This window comes from Rhynchophorus ferrugineus, unplaced genomic scaffold (genome assembly GCF_030347505.1).
Source record: "Rhynchophorus ferrugineus isolate W39M unplaced genomic scaffold, kcgeb_rfMv2 rfM2, whole genome shotgun sequence".
NCBI classification, from domain to species: domain Eukaryota; kingdom Metazoa; phylum Arthropoda; class Insecta; order Coleoptera; family Curculionidae; genus Rhynchophorus; species Rhynchophorus ferrugineus.
This window is the reverse complement of record NW_027472581.1, coordinates 86,858,666-86,870,424: the sequence shown is the minus strand read 5'-3', so window position 1 is coordinate 86,870,424 and position 11,759 is coordinate 86,858,666. Positions and strand designations below refer to the sequence as shown.

General features: G+C 29.6%; 2 protein-coding genes and 1 long non-coding RNA gene across 7 annotated transcripts in view; 1 reads left to right on the top strand and 2 right to left on the bottom strand.

Annotated features, from left to right (window-relative positions):
• The first annotated feature begins 707 nt into the window (after nt 1-707).
• LOC143190783 (uncharacterized) lies at nt 708-2,060 on the top strand. Its single transcript, XM_076395346.1, has 3 exons — nt 708-845; nt 904-1,294; nt 1,345-2,060. Exons 1-3 carry the CDS (start codon nt 837-839, stop codon nt 1,935-1,937), a joined length of 993 nt encoding a protein of 330 aa, XP_076251461.1. The 5' UTR covers nt 708-836; the 3' UTR covers nt 1,938-2,060.
• A 1,048-nt stretch (nt 2,061-3,108) lies between these two features.
• LOC143190780 (uncharacterized) overlaps nt 3,109-11,759 on the bottom strand; it is a 304,709-nt gene continuing 296,058 nt past the window's right edge. For 3 of the 5 annotated variants that reach the window (XM_076395341.1, XM_076395340.1, XM_076395342.1), the window contains 4 exons: nt 8,855-8,976; nt 5,916-6,176; nt 4,989-5,069; nt 3,109-4,932 (listed from right to left, as the gene is read on the bottom strand). In XM_076395341.1, coding sequence (XP_076251456.1) covers nt 4,716-4,932; nt 4,989-5,069; nt 5,916-6,176; nt 8,855-8,976 — 681 coding nt within the window. In that variant the 3' untranslated portion in view covers nt 3,109-4,715. The remainder of the gene's footprint in view (nt 4,933-4,988; nt 5,070-5,915; nt 6,177-8,854; nt 8,977-11,759) is intronic. The other 2 variants (XM_076395343.1, XM_076395344.1) reach the window with 1 other exon arrangement.
• On the bottom strand, nt 5,392-5,767 carry LOC143190781 (uncharacterized). Its single transcript, XR_013004337.1, has 2 exons — nt 5,641-5,767; nt 5,392-5,582 (listed from the first exon to the last, which is right to left on the bottom strand). It is a non-coding gene; the product is annotated as an uncharacterized LOC143190781 (long non-coding RNA).

Below are 11,759 nucleotides of genomic sequence, written 5' to 3'. Positions count from 1 at the left end.
TATATCGTTTTCGATATTTTTAAAAAAATATCGATATATCAATATAACATAAGAAAAAAAAACGATTTTTTTGTAATCAGTATAAAAAATATCGATATTTTACAAAAAATATATCGATATTTTGAGAAAAAATATAAATATTGAAATGTTAGCCTAAATTTTTTTTTCTAAATTTCTTTAAAATTAAGCTCCAATTATTAAAAATTAAATTTAATTTATTCAGAAAAAATATCGGCTAAAAAATATGGATATATCGGCAAAAAATATCAATATATTTTTCGGAAACTATCGATATAATATTTCTCGATATTTTTTCTACGTCCTTATTCTGTGCTTCAATTATTTCTATGTACTAATAAAGGCAAATTCAATGCCTTTATTGCCCCAATTAGGAATTTCCAACTATACATTTTTTATATTTGAATTTCCATTTGTAATTAAGAAACAATAATTCTAATATAAAAACGGAAATTGTCGAATCAATGTTAAATATATATTTTAGATAACATATAAAATGCGATACAATAAACTAAATTGTTGAATAAAGATATAACATTTTAAACTAAAACATTAAAACTATCGCCGCAGGGCAACAATACTTTTCATCACAATACTAATTCATTTATTACTGTATTTTAAACAAAACACAATTTAAAAGGGATGTTTTTTATTTCCCAACAACTCGGACAACGGCATTATAACTTGGGCAATTATTGGTACACTCTCTAGAACTTTTGTTATTGCATTCAAAATGATAACCTTTAACCCACCGCAAGTGTATGGTATTCGTCAAAACACAGTTCATTAAAATTTAAGCCCCCAAACAATAAGTCAAAATGGAAACGGTAAATAATATTAATCTATACAAATATTGTTTTTTTTTGAAATTCAAATGCTTTGCAGGCTTTTCACTCTTATATCACCATGTTGCTATTATTATCGGTGTTAGTAGACAAAATGGTAGCAATCAGCCAACTTTCAGATCTTAACAATAAGTGTTCTTATACGATGAATAAGGTTATTTTAACTTGTGCAGATTTGGAGGAAGTCAATCAGAATTTGGAGCCGTTACTAACGGATGATACCCGCGTGTTGATTTTGAAGAAGTGCAAGGACGTGAATTTGATACAGGGTAAACGATTTGAACGTGATCATCCCAATTTGAATAATTATCAGATCATAGCCAGTGAACGATTTTACGTTGATCAACATTCATTTTATGGCTTAACGAACTTGAAATACCTCTATATCCAGAAAACTCCTTGGAAGGAGATATTGGAAAATAGTTTTAAAGGTAATATATGTTATATTTATTATACTATTTTAAAATAATTTACTTTTTAGGACTGAAAAATTTACAAGTATTAAATTTAGTTAATAATAGAATCAAAATATTAAATAAAAAAAGTTTTGCCCAATTAACCAATCTAGAGAGCTTGGATTTGTCGCAGAACAGTTTGGAAACATTGGGTTCCCATATATTCAAAAGTTTGGAGAACTTAGAAACCTTATATCTCTTAAAAAATAATATTGCCACAATTAGCCACAATTCTTTCGAAGGCTTACAGCACTTGATCAATTTGATGTTGGCTCACAATAATTTGGAGCAGATAGAGGTTAGCACTTTTAATGGTTTGAAGAGCCTGAAGCATCTAAACCTTGAGTTTAATAGTATAGAAAAAATAGTAGGGGATTTTGATCTACCTAAATTGCAATTTTTAAACTTGGGTCATAATAAATTAATACATATACATAATAGTGTGTTCAAGAATTGCAAAGATTTAGAATCTGTAGATCTGTCTTATAATAACATTCAACAACTGAATCACGATCCTTTTCTTGGATTGAAAATTCTTCGACACCTAAATTTAATGCAAAATAACATTTCTGTAAGTAGGTTTGAGGAATTAAGTAAGTTTACTTTAATCACACAGTAATAACATAGTATTTTGTGTACTTGTGTAAATAAAATCATTCTAACATTTTCATTTTAATAACAGTTATTTAATTCAAACTTACAAAAAGGGCAAGCAATTATTAAATTTTCCTTCACCATTTTATCATGTTGTCTAATTTTTATTTATTCCTTATCATTATTAGATCAGCAACAAACTTATAACCATATTTTAATTAATTGTTTGTGAACATTTTTATGATAAGTTTAATTATTAATGTTGATATTTTATACAAAATTTTAGTTCATTCGCCATATTATCAGTAAATATTATGCAGTCCACTTCAGTTAATATTGTTAAAGTTTGTTTCACTTTTATTAGGAATATTATATGAAAAATTAATTTAATCAATTATCATAAGGAAATAATTCTTTATTATATATATATATATATATATATATATATATATATATATATATATATATATATATATATATATATATATATATATATATATATATATATATATATATATATATATATATATATATATATATATATATATATATATAATAAAGATACATTTTTAATTTTATTACATATTTTATAGGCAACACAATATACAACTACTGTAGTGTTAATTGTAGTTATTTAGTTATATACCTATTGTCGATAAATTAGTCAAAATTGTACAATTGTATTTAAAAAAATGTTTTTGTATTGCTATACTTTATGATTCAATTTTAATTATTTTAGAAAATTGTGGTTTTTATTTTCTTCTTGTTAGTAAATTTACCTTCGTTATATTATCATTAGTGTTGCATCATATTTCTGTTAATACTTCCAATAACGTTTAAATTTTTGTTATGATTTTTGTATTAAATCTTCCCTCTGAAATATGACTATATAATTTTATATTGTTATTGGAGAATATTTTAATAATAATTTAATGTGACTTAAAACATTTAGGCAAATTTTTAGCAATATAAGTACTGTCAAAAAATGTATAGTATGTTCAGCATAAGTGAGCGTACGCTTATAAAATGTTATATATAATAATATTTCATTTTGTTTTAATATTCTTAACTTTTAATTAGTAATATTTTTATATTCTATAGCACCTTCGCCATAATATCATGTACAAGTGTGTTATAAATGTATGTTCTTTCCTAAATCTATAATTATTAGGTAAACAAGAAAACAGCCACCTTATCAATTTATTACATTTTATTTTTTATCATTTTATTTAATTAACATTTTGTATAGAAGTTTTCACATAGCATACATTAACATTTTTACAGAGAGAGAGAGAGACAAAAATAAATATAAAAAGTAAAAATGTCTACAGATAAATACTGGTGAGAAAGCAATTTCAGAAGAACTCAAAACAAACCTATAGAAACAAATATATTAATAATAAGAAAATTAAACAATTATACAAAAATAAATAAATTTCTAGGATGCATACAAAAGTGTGTGTTAAAATTAATATAAATAAATAGATATTGCACGAAATTAATAAGCATCGTGTTTAAATAGCTTTGTTAATAATAATAATAATCCTTACTTATATCCGAGAAACGATATAAACAAGATAAATTACAATTAAGGTAACATTATTAAAAATTATATTTAAATATATAGTCCTATTTTATTGTTTTTAGTAAACTATCGTTCAAGATTCGTTAAAAAAATTATTTAGAGCACTGTAATTGGGGATGCTCTAGATAATTTTGAGGACGTGTATTAATATTAATCAGTCTAATTATAGAAGCGTTATTTTTTATGTTAGTTAAACCATATTTAACAGTAAAATGTTTGTTCTTTACAGTCGTATTTGTATCTATCCATTAATATGGTAAAAAGCTTTATATGACAAAAATATATAGTCGGCGTTGGCTTTTCCGGGCACGTTAAGCTTTTGTTTCACGAAATTTATTCCAAATATGCTTGTATATACGTCGCATGATAATATAAAATGCATTTTGTTTTATCAATACTGCTTACTAGTTGTTTTTTTACAGATAATTTCAGTTGTGTGCACTCGAATAATATAATAGTTGATGACGATGCTTTAATGCACCTATTCGAATGTACATAACATTGATTTTAAATAAGTTAATATCATTGGTCAAATTCCATTAGCGTGCAAGGTCGTCTTATATTTTAAATACATTGTTCATATATTTCTAGTTATGATGAAAACAAGACTAGAAACATTGTTGTTATGATTTAGTCAAATCAGTAGACGTTGAGAGAATTATTACGAAAAAAAAACATCGTTGTTTTTCTAACTGGAGGGGAGGGGGTTTAGATACAGTGAATACTAATCTGACTAATGGGGAAATAATATAGTGTCAATTAATAATACTCTCGTAATATACGAGCACAAGGAACACTCATACAAAAAAATGGAATGTTGTATCGATATTCGTCGATAAAATAATCGCATCAAACATCCTACAGAAATTCTCACTCCTTAAAACTAAAACAAGGATCGATCAGAACAGGTTTCGCGCAGTCGTTGGAGAGAAAAAGGAATCCGCGTCCCGTTTTCTCAACACTTACTAAACTCACCGCGTTCTGACATGTAAAAGAATCAATTTACAACACACTTAATTGCCTTTGGTACAAAAATAATATAAAATTACAGTATCTACCCGCTTAACCTTAAGTGAAGTATCAGGGACCGAAAACTGGGTCACAACACAAAAAATAATCGAATATCAAATAAAATTCTGCGTGTCGAACGCTCCCCAGCCGAAGCCCTGCCCGTGAAACTGGCTCTAAGAATTAATGGCTCGACAGGTACGTGTGCCATTAGTCGTCTCTTCGTTTGTGTTTCTTCTTTTTCCGCGTTGTCCGCGCGTTTGTGTTCGGCATCACCACGCAACTGCATCCGCTCCTGATGCTTATGTAATCTAACGTGTAGGTGCTGTTACCGGATCCCTCACCTGGAAACGTCGGGAACTTCTTGTTCCGATTATCCTGAGTATCTTTGACTAAAGCGTAGGTGTAACTGTACATTTGGATACACCTGAAAAAGGAACAAAAGTTATGCCTTTGCTTGTCGTTCGCCATCGCCTTTATTACCTCGACTGATTGTGTAATTTTTTATCCATAAATCTACATGGCTTATTGAGGACATCTTGATGACAAGATAACTCGTAGAACCTGTAAAAATACCATGATAGGATGACGAAATTAGACTACAAGAAAGAAAACAAGACATAGTATATGATTGGTTAATTGGCTAACACGCACAGTAACATTTCAGTTTAGTTTGCTATTTATTATTATTGAGAAGTATAGTTAAATTTGTTTCCTTCGAAATATAATGTGTTGACAATTAATTTATGATTATTATTTTGTTTACTATTAAGATTTTGGGATAACCTGTTGAATTTAATTTTCTTCACAGAATAATTTCAAGTAATATAAATAAAATATTTTAACAGTGGAATTGAAAGCAGTTAATTTAAAAGAAATAATAACAGATATCATATATAGTATATTTCAACATCAAACTAACAACATTGATCTCATATAATTGACATTTCTTTATATTTGTTTTTTTCATACTATCTATGAGTTTGTATGTGTGGATTGTTATCCTGTAACTTACTCTATATCTTTCATCTAGCAGCATCTATGTACTTTGTATACTCCAAACATATACAAAATTTTCTACAACAGTTAGTATTTATACATTTCCTATATATTCTTATCGAATGTACATGCTTACCTATCATGTTTTTTAAGAACTATTATGAAAGATCATGCCAAAGATTGTTAAACTTTTTACATTCTCTGTCATTATGTGAGCTTTGAAAACTACCCTATCCTGTTAATTTTGTTGATATTGTCACATCTAGGATATATTATATTCTTCTCTATATACTAAACTTTTATTAATATTTTAATAGATTTTTCGATCGCATGATATAGATAACCAATCATACATTACATATATTTTTTGTATTCTCAAAATATCATGTACGTGTTTGTTAAGTTGCCTACCTTTGTTTGTGGTCTTTACTCTTCCACAATTCCACATAAATATCTTTGCCGTTTTTCCCACCGTCCGGTTCGATCATCTCCAGCACCGACGGACAGCAATCCACTCCGAGACCCTTCATGTCCATCAGTCCGAAATCGTGTTCCAACAGCTGTCGATTCTGTCTGGGTAGAAGCATTTTGCCGGGTTCAAACTTCAGTTTGTTCGAATGCGAATAGGGATATCTGCCGAGGAAATTTTGGTATTCGTTAGCAGCGGATGTACTAGAAACAAAGAATGGGTTAGACATCCTTGGGGGATGATCGTGAGTTCTCGGAAGGCCAGTTGCGGATAGAAATGGTTACGATTAATTTTGCAAAATTTCTAGCCGTGTAAAATTGTTGTGAGTTTTTAGTTTTAGGTACTCTGCAATAAAAGGAATTCATATTTTAATATTTTGGTTAATTAAAAAAAATCAAATAACTCCTTCATTAATTTTTATAACAATTAAATAAAATTTGTTTTAAATTAGAGATTAGAGACATAAATTAGAGGTTATTAACCGAAAAATGTGCAATTTGATGCGGAAAAATTGTAACGTGCTGACGTCATAAGTTGTTTTGGGTGTTTTAGATTACTAGTTGATTTGATGTTTTTCTCATATTTGCACCCCATAGGTCCGAATTGGCTTTATATTTGACTGATAAACCAATCTCTTTGATTTTATGTCAAGTTGAGAGTATCTTCCGACTAACCAGTACAGTTGCTTTACTTTGAGTCTAATCAGCTCTGTTTTTGTTTAACAACATGTTTCAAATTTAACCTACCATCGAGATGTATACCGAAGTACTTAACTGATTAGTTTTTGTCATTACCCCGCAACGCAAAATTACCATTTGGAGCTATTGGGCTCTATTTTCTAGTATCTAGTCCATTTGTAGATCTCGTTGACTGCTACTTGTACTTTTTTCTACAGCCTTAGGAAGATATATATCTTTTGTCATGATAACTGTGTCGTCGGTAAATATTCCAAGTGCTGTTTCTTTTATTGTTGCTGATATCCCAGCAGTATAGATACAGTAGAGTATTATGTGCTAATGCGGTCACATGTTTCGATGCATTCTATCGCTGTTTAACTAGGATAAAATGAAAAGGTAAAGTCTGCTATCAGTTTAAAACGAACTTCACAATTTTACAGAGGGTAGTTGGTAGTATATTCGACGTCATTCATGACATACACTAAGTCTTTTATTGGGGGACTATATGTAGATCCAAACCTACGTAGATCTTGTAAAGTCCGTTTCAGTTATTGTAGAAAAGTCTTCTTTTAACACATTTCCAGGAATTCACGATATTTTTTGAAAAACCTTGTAGTTTGATATTTGTTCTGTAATAAGATTTTTAGTGCAGAATGACTTCGAAATTCACTAAGCTATCCAGCTCAATCTGCCGGTCAAATTGCTTGAAAAATGTTCGATTTCTAATTTATTTTCTATTAAGTTTTTAAGTGGATCTATTATTAAATGATATAACAGTTCAATTGAAAAGTCCCCGGCATGACACATAGATGGCGCTACTAGAATTAAATCCATGTGTTTTTTAGTTAGCCCTAACCCTCAAAAGAAGCGTGTATAAATTTGACAGCTGGCGGATGGATGTAACTGTGAAAAAAAATGGATAAAAAGGAATTTCGCGTGTTGATAAAATATTGTTTTTTGAGGGGAAAAAATACAGTTGAAGCAAAAACTTGACTTGATGTCCAGTTTCCGGATACTGCTCCAGGAAAATCAACCATCAAGGATTGGTATGCTAAGTTTAGACGTATTGAAATGAATACCGAAGACGATGAACGCAGTGGACGCCCAAAAGAGGTTGTTACTGACGAAAACATTAAAAAAATCCACAAAATGATTTTGAATGACCGCAAATTGAAATTGAATGAAATAGCAGACACTCTAAAGATATCAATTGAACGTGTACATCATATCATTCACGAATATTTGGGTATGAGAAAGCTCTGTGCAAAGTGGGTGTAGTCTGAGCTCACTTTTGGCCGAAGAGTTGATTATTCGGAACAGTATTTGAAGATGATCAAGCGTAATAAACCTGAGCTTTTGCGTCGGTATGTGGCAATGGATGAAACATTACTCTATCATTTCACTCCGAAGTCCAATCGACCGAAGTCCAAAGTCATCCGAGTGGACTGCATACGATGAACCTGCTCCAAAGCGTGGGAAAACGCAGTAGTCGGCTGGCAAGGTTATGGCGTCTGTATTTTGGGATACGCATGGAACAATTTTTTTTAACTACCTTGAAAATGGAAGGATCATTAACAGCGACTATTACATAGCGTTATTGGATCGTTTGAAGGACGAAATCTCCGAAAAACGGCAGCATCTGAAGAAAAAGAAAGTGCTGCATTACCAAGACAAAGTACCGTGTCGCAAGTCAGTGAAAACGATGGTAAAAATCCATGAATTGGTCTTCGAATTGCTTCCTCACCCGCCGTATTCTCCAGATCTGGCCTCCCGTGATTATTTCCTGTTATCAGATCTCAAAAGGATGCTCACTGGGAAGAAATTTTAGTCGAATGAACAGGTGATCGCCGAAACTGAGGCCTATTTTGAAGCAAATAACAAACCGTACTATAAAAATATTATCAAAAAGTTGGAGAGTCGCTATAACCAGTGTATCACTCTTGAAGGGAATTATTAAAAAAAAACTAACTTTGCCAAAAAAAAATGTTTTACTATGGTAGGCCGAGGACTTTTCAATTGACCTGTTATATACCTTGAAATTCTCTAAATACAGCGTTAAAGTTAGAGCCATATACACCCTATAATTAATCGATGTTGAACATGATGATGTATTAGGAAAATTTGCAAAATTTTCATAACCAAATTGAAATCCTATGTAGTTAGTAATCATCTAATAAAATAAATAATATAAACTAATTTCTTACTTGTGGTGTCGTTCGTGTCTATTTTTATGAAGACTTCTTTTGGTTCTCTCACCATAAATCAAGGCCTGATCGAAATGATCTTCGTTTCTGACTAGTTGAAACACGGCGGCTAACCCGAGCAACTGAAACAAAAACATTCCATCAAATATGTGTTAACATAATATATTTACAGTTAAATAAAATTTGGGGGAAAAGTGCTCAACTTGATAAAATCCTATTTTTTACATTTGAATTTAAGATCTAAATGTAATATTTCATAGTAAAAAATCAGACGGTTCTTAGGAGGCAAAACCATTTTCGTATATCAGTTTTAACTAAAAATTGGTTTTCCTTAGAGTTGGGAACTATCGACTGAAAATCGAAACAGTCGATAGTCTCAAAACTAGCAACTGAAAATAGTAATTAGTATTTCAGTCAAATGCAAGGCTTCCTGGGTTTTTTTATTCGTAATAACAAACGGAGATGTACGTAATTCCTTGGCGTACTAATATTTGAGAGAGGAAAGGACGGAAATAATTATCTAATTATTTGTGCTGTTTAGATTAGTTCATTATAAATAATTTTGAATAGGCAAGTGGAAGGGTGAAAAATGTAATAGAATATATTAATGATCCCAAATATATTTAATCGTATTGTAATATTTGGAAAGTAACAATGACTTAATATAATAAAAGTAATTAGTATATAATACGCTCAAAAACATGATAATACGATTGTGCAATATGCCAGTGAGTCATCTCATACAGCAAAACCAGTTAAAGAAGTTTTGAAATCACTTGGATAGAAAGTTTTATCACATACGTCGAATTCTCCGGACCTAATTCCATCAAACTGCCACCTTTTATCATTGATGGGGTACGCGCTTGCAGAAGAAATTAAAAAATAGAAAATGACTATCGACTGTTTCAGTCCTGTACTTTTAGTTACTATTTTTAGTTCTACTAGTTTCATTCGACTGATTTTTAACGTTCTGGCTCTGTCGTCCTAGCCGTGACCTTGACAAACATGTACCCAATTTATGCTTACGTAGATTTATATGTAATATATATATATATATATATATATATATATAGTTTTGTGATATTTTTGGTACATTGTGGTTGTAAATAACAATATATGGCATATTAATAGAGCAGCATTTTGAAAGGATATTTTGCAAGATTGTTAATGTAATAGGGTAAAAATATTAAACTGCGAATGATAAATAGTAAAGTACTTTTGACTGTTTTTATGGCAATACTATTTGGATTACTCTCTCGATTTTTGTTAAAACTTTGTTTTTGTTACTTTATTTAAAAAAACTCTAGTAGTTATTGTGCGATCATTTTTAATTATGTTATGAATTAGTTTTTTTTCTGTAATTATATGTTTAATTTTTATTTAATATTTATGGTTATTGTACATCTTTAGATTTTAGGTTCTGTTTAAATTTTATTGTATTGTCTATATTTATTGTAGTATATTATTTGAAAATATCAATTAACATATTAAAATACGATAAAATATTTGTGGGGTATTATTCCATAGAAAAATTCCATTCCTTATTACAGATCCACAGAACATTCAAATATAAAAGTAATTCTACATCATTTAAAATGAAATTATTAATTGCATGTTAATAGTATTCAGTAATGATTTTCTTCCTTATCTTTTTTAAACTTAGTACATGAAGGAATGTACATCTCCGTCTCTGTATCTATGTACTATCGACTGTTTCGACTGGGACTTTTCACTCGATATTTCCCAACGTATATATATTCCATATAGGTGGTCCCACTGGAAGCAAATCATGATCTGGTGAGGTGAGGGGGGTAAATCGAGGGAAATGCTCAAATTTCAAAGGTACGTCCAAAGTTTTCACATATTTTTTATCTAAAATAATCAGATATTTGGGTATAATGTTACTAATAAGCTGATGTGACGGAAACTCGGAAGTCGTTCAGTGTAAAAGTCATTCAGTTTGTTTTTCAAACATTAACCGTAACATTTCTCCGATTGTATCAATTGTGCCCTACACTACTTTTTATATATCCTCACAGTTTGTCCAATATTGTAGTAAAACGAAATGAATTAATACCATTTACAGGCAACCAATCGAAAAAAAAAAAGAAATCTCTAATCGACAGATAATTAAAAAATCATTATCCTCTCGACGAGATCGATCTATCTCGTCGACACGCCATAAAGCAAACATTCCATTGTATTAACTGGAACATTTTCATCGCCTTCCAGATATTATTCCTTATTTACGATTGTTTTCTAGCGGCAATTTGCGGCCGTAAAATTAATCAAATTCCAATCGTACTCGATTCTTAATAAATCGTCAACGGAATGCCGAACGTGCTGCGGCTTCGGAAAAAAATAAAACGTTTTTCTTTATAATTCTCTGACGTCACGGGAATATTTCGGTCAAGCGGTTTTTTCGTTGTTTCTAAATAAAAGGAGATACTTTCAATAGTTTAGTTTATGTAATGTATACTATGTGAGGATTTATACATATATATATATATATATATATATATATATATATATATATATATATATATATATATATATATATATATATATATATATATATATATATATATATATATATATGTAATGTATATATATATATATATATGTATATATATATATATATATATATGTATATATATATATATATATATATACATTAACGTGGTGGTCCCACTGGAACCAAATCATGATCTGTTGAGTTGAGGGGGGTAAATCGAGGGAAATGCTCAAATTTCAAAGGCACGAAGTCGGTTAAATATATATATATATATATATATATATATATATATATATATATATATATATATATATATATATATATATATATTCTAAAACAAATAAGAGAAAAGACACACAGAGTATAAAATAAAGTTGAATGATAATAGTT

Excerpts from the sequence above, each read along its gene's own strand:
- LOC143190783 (XM_076395346.1), top strand. Across the intron at positions 1,295-1,344 it reads ATTGGAAAATAGTTTTAAAG|GACTGAAAAATTTACAAGTA; the intron begins GTAATATATGTT and ends TTTACTTTTTAG.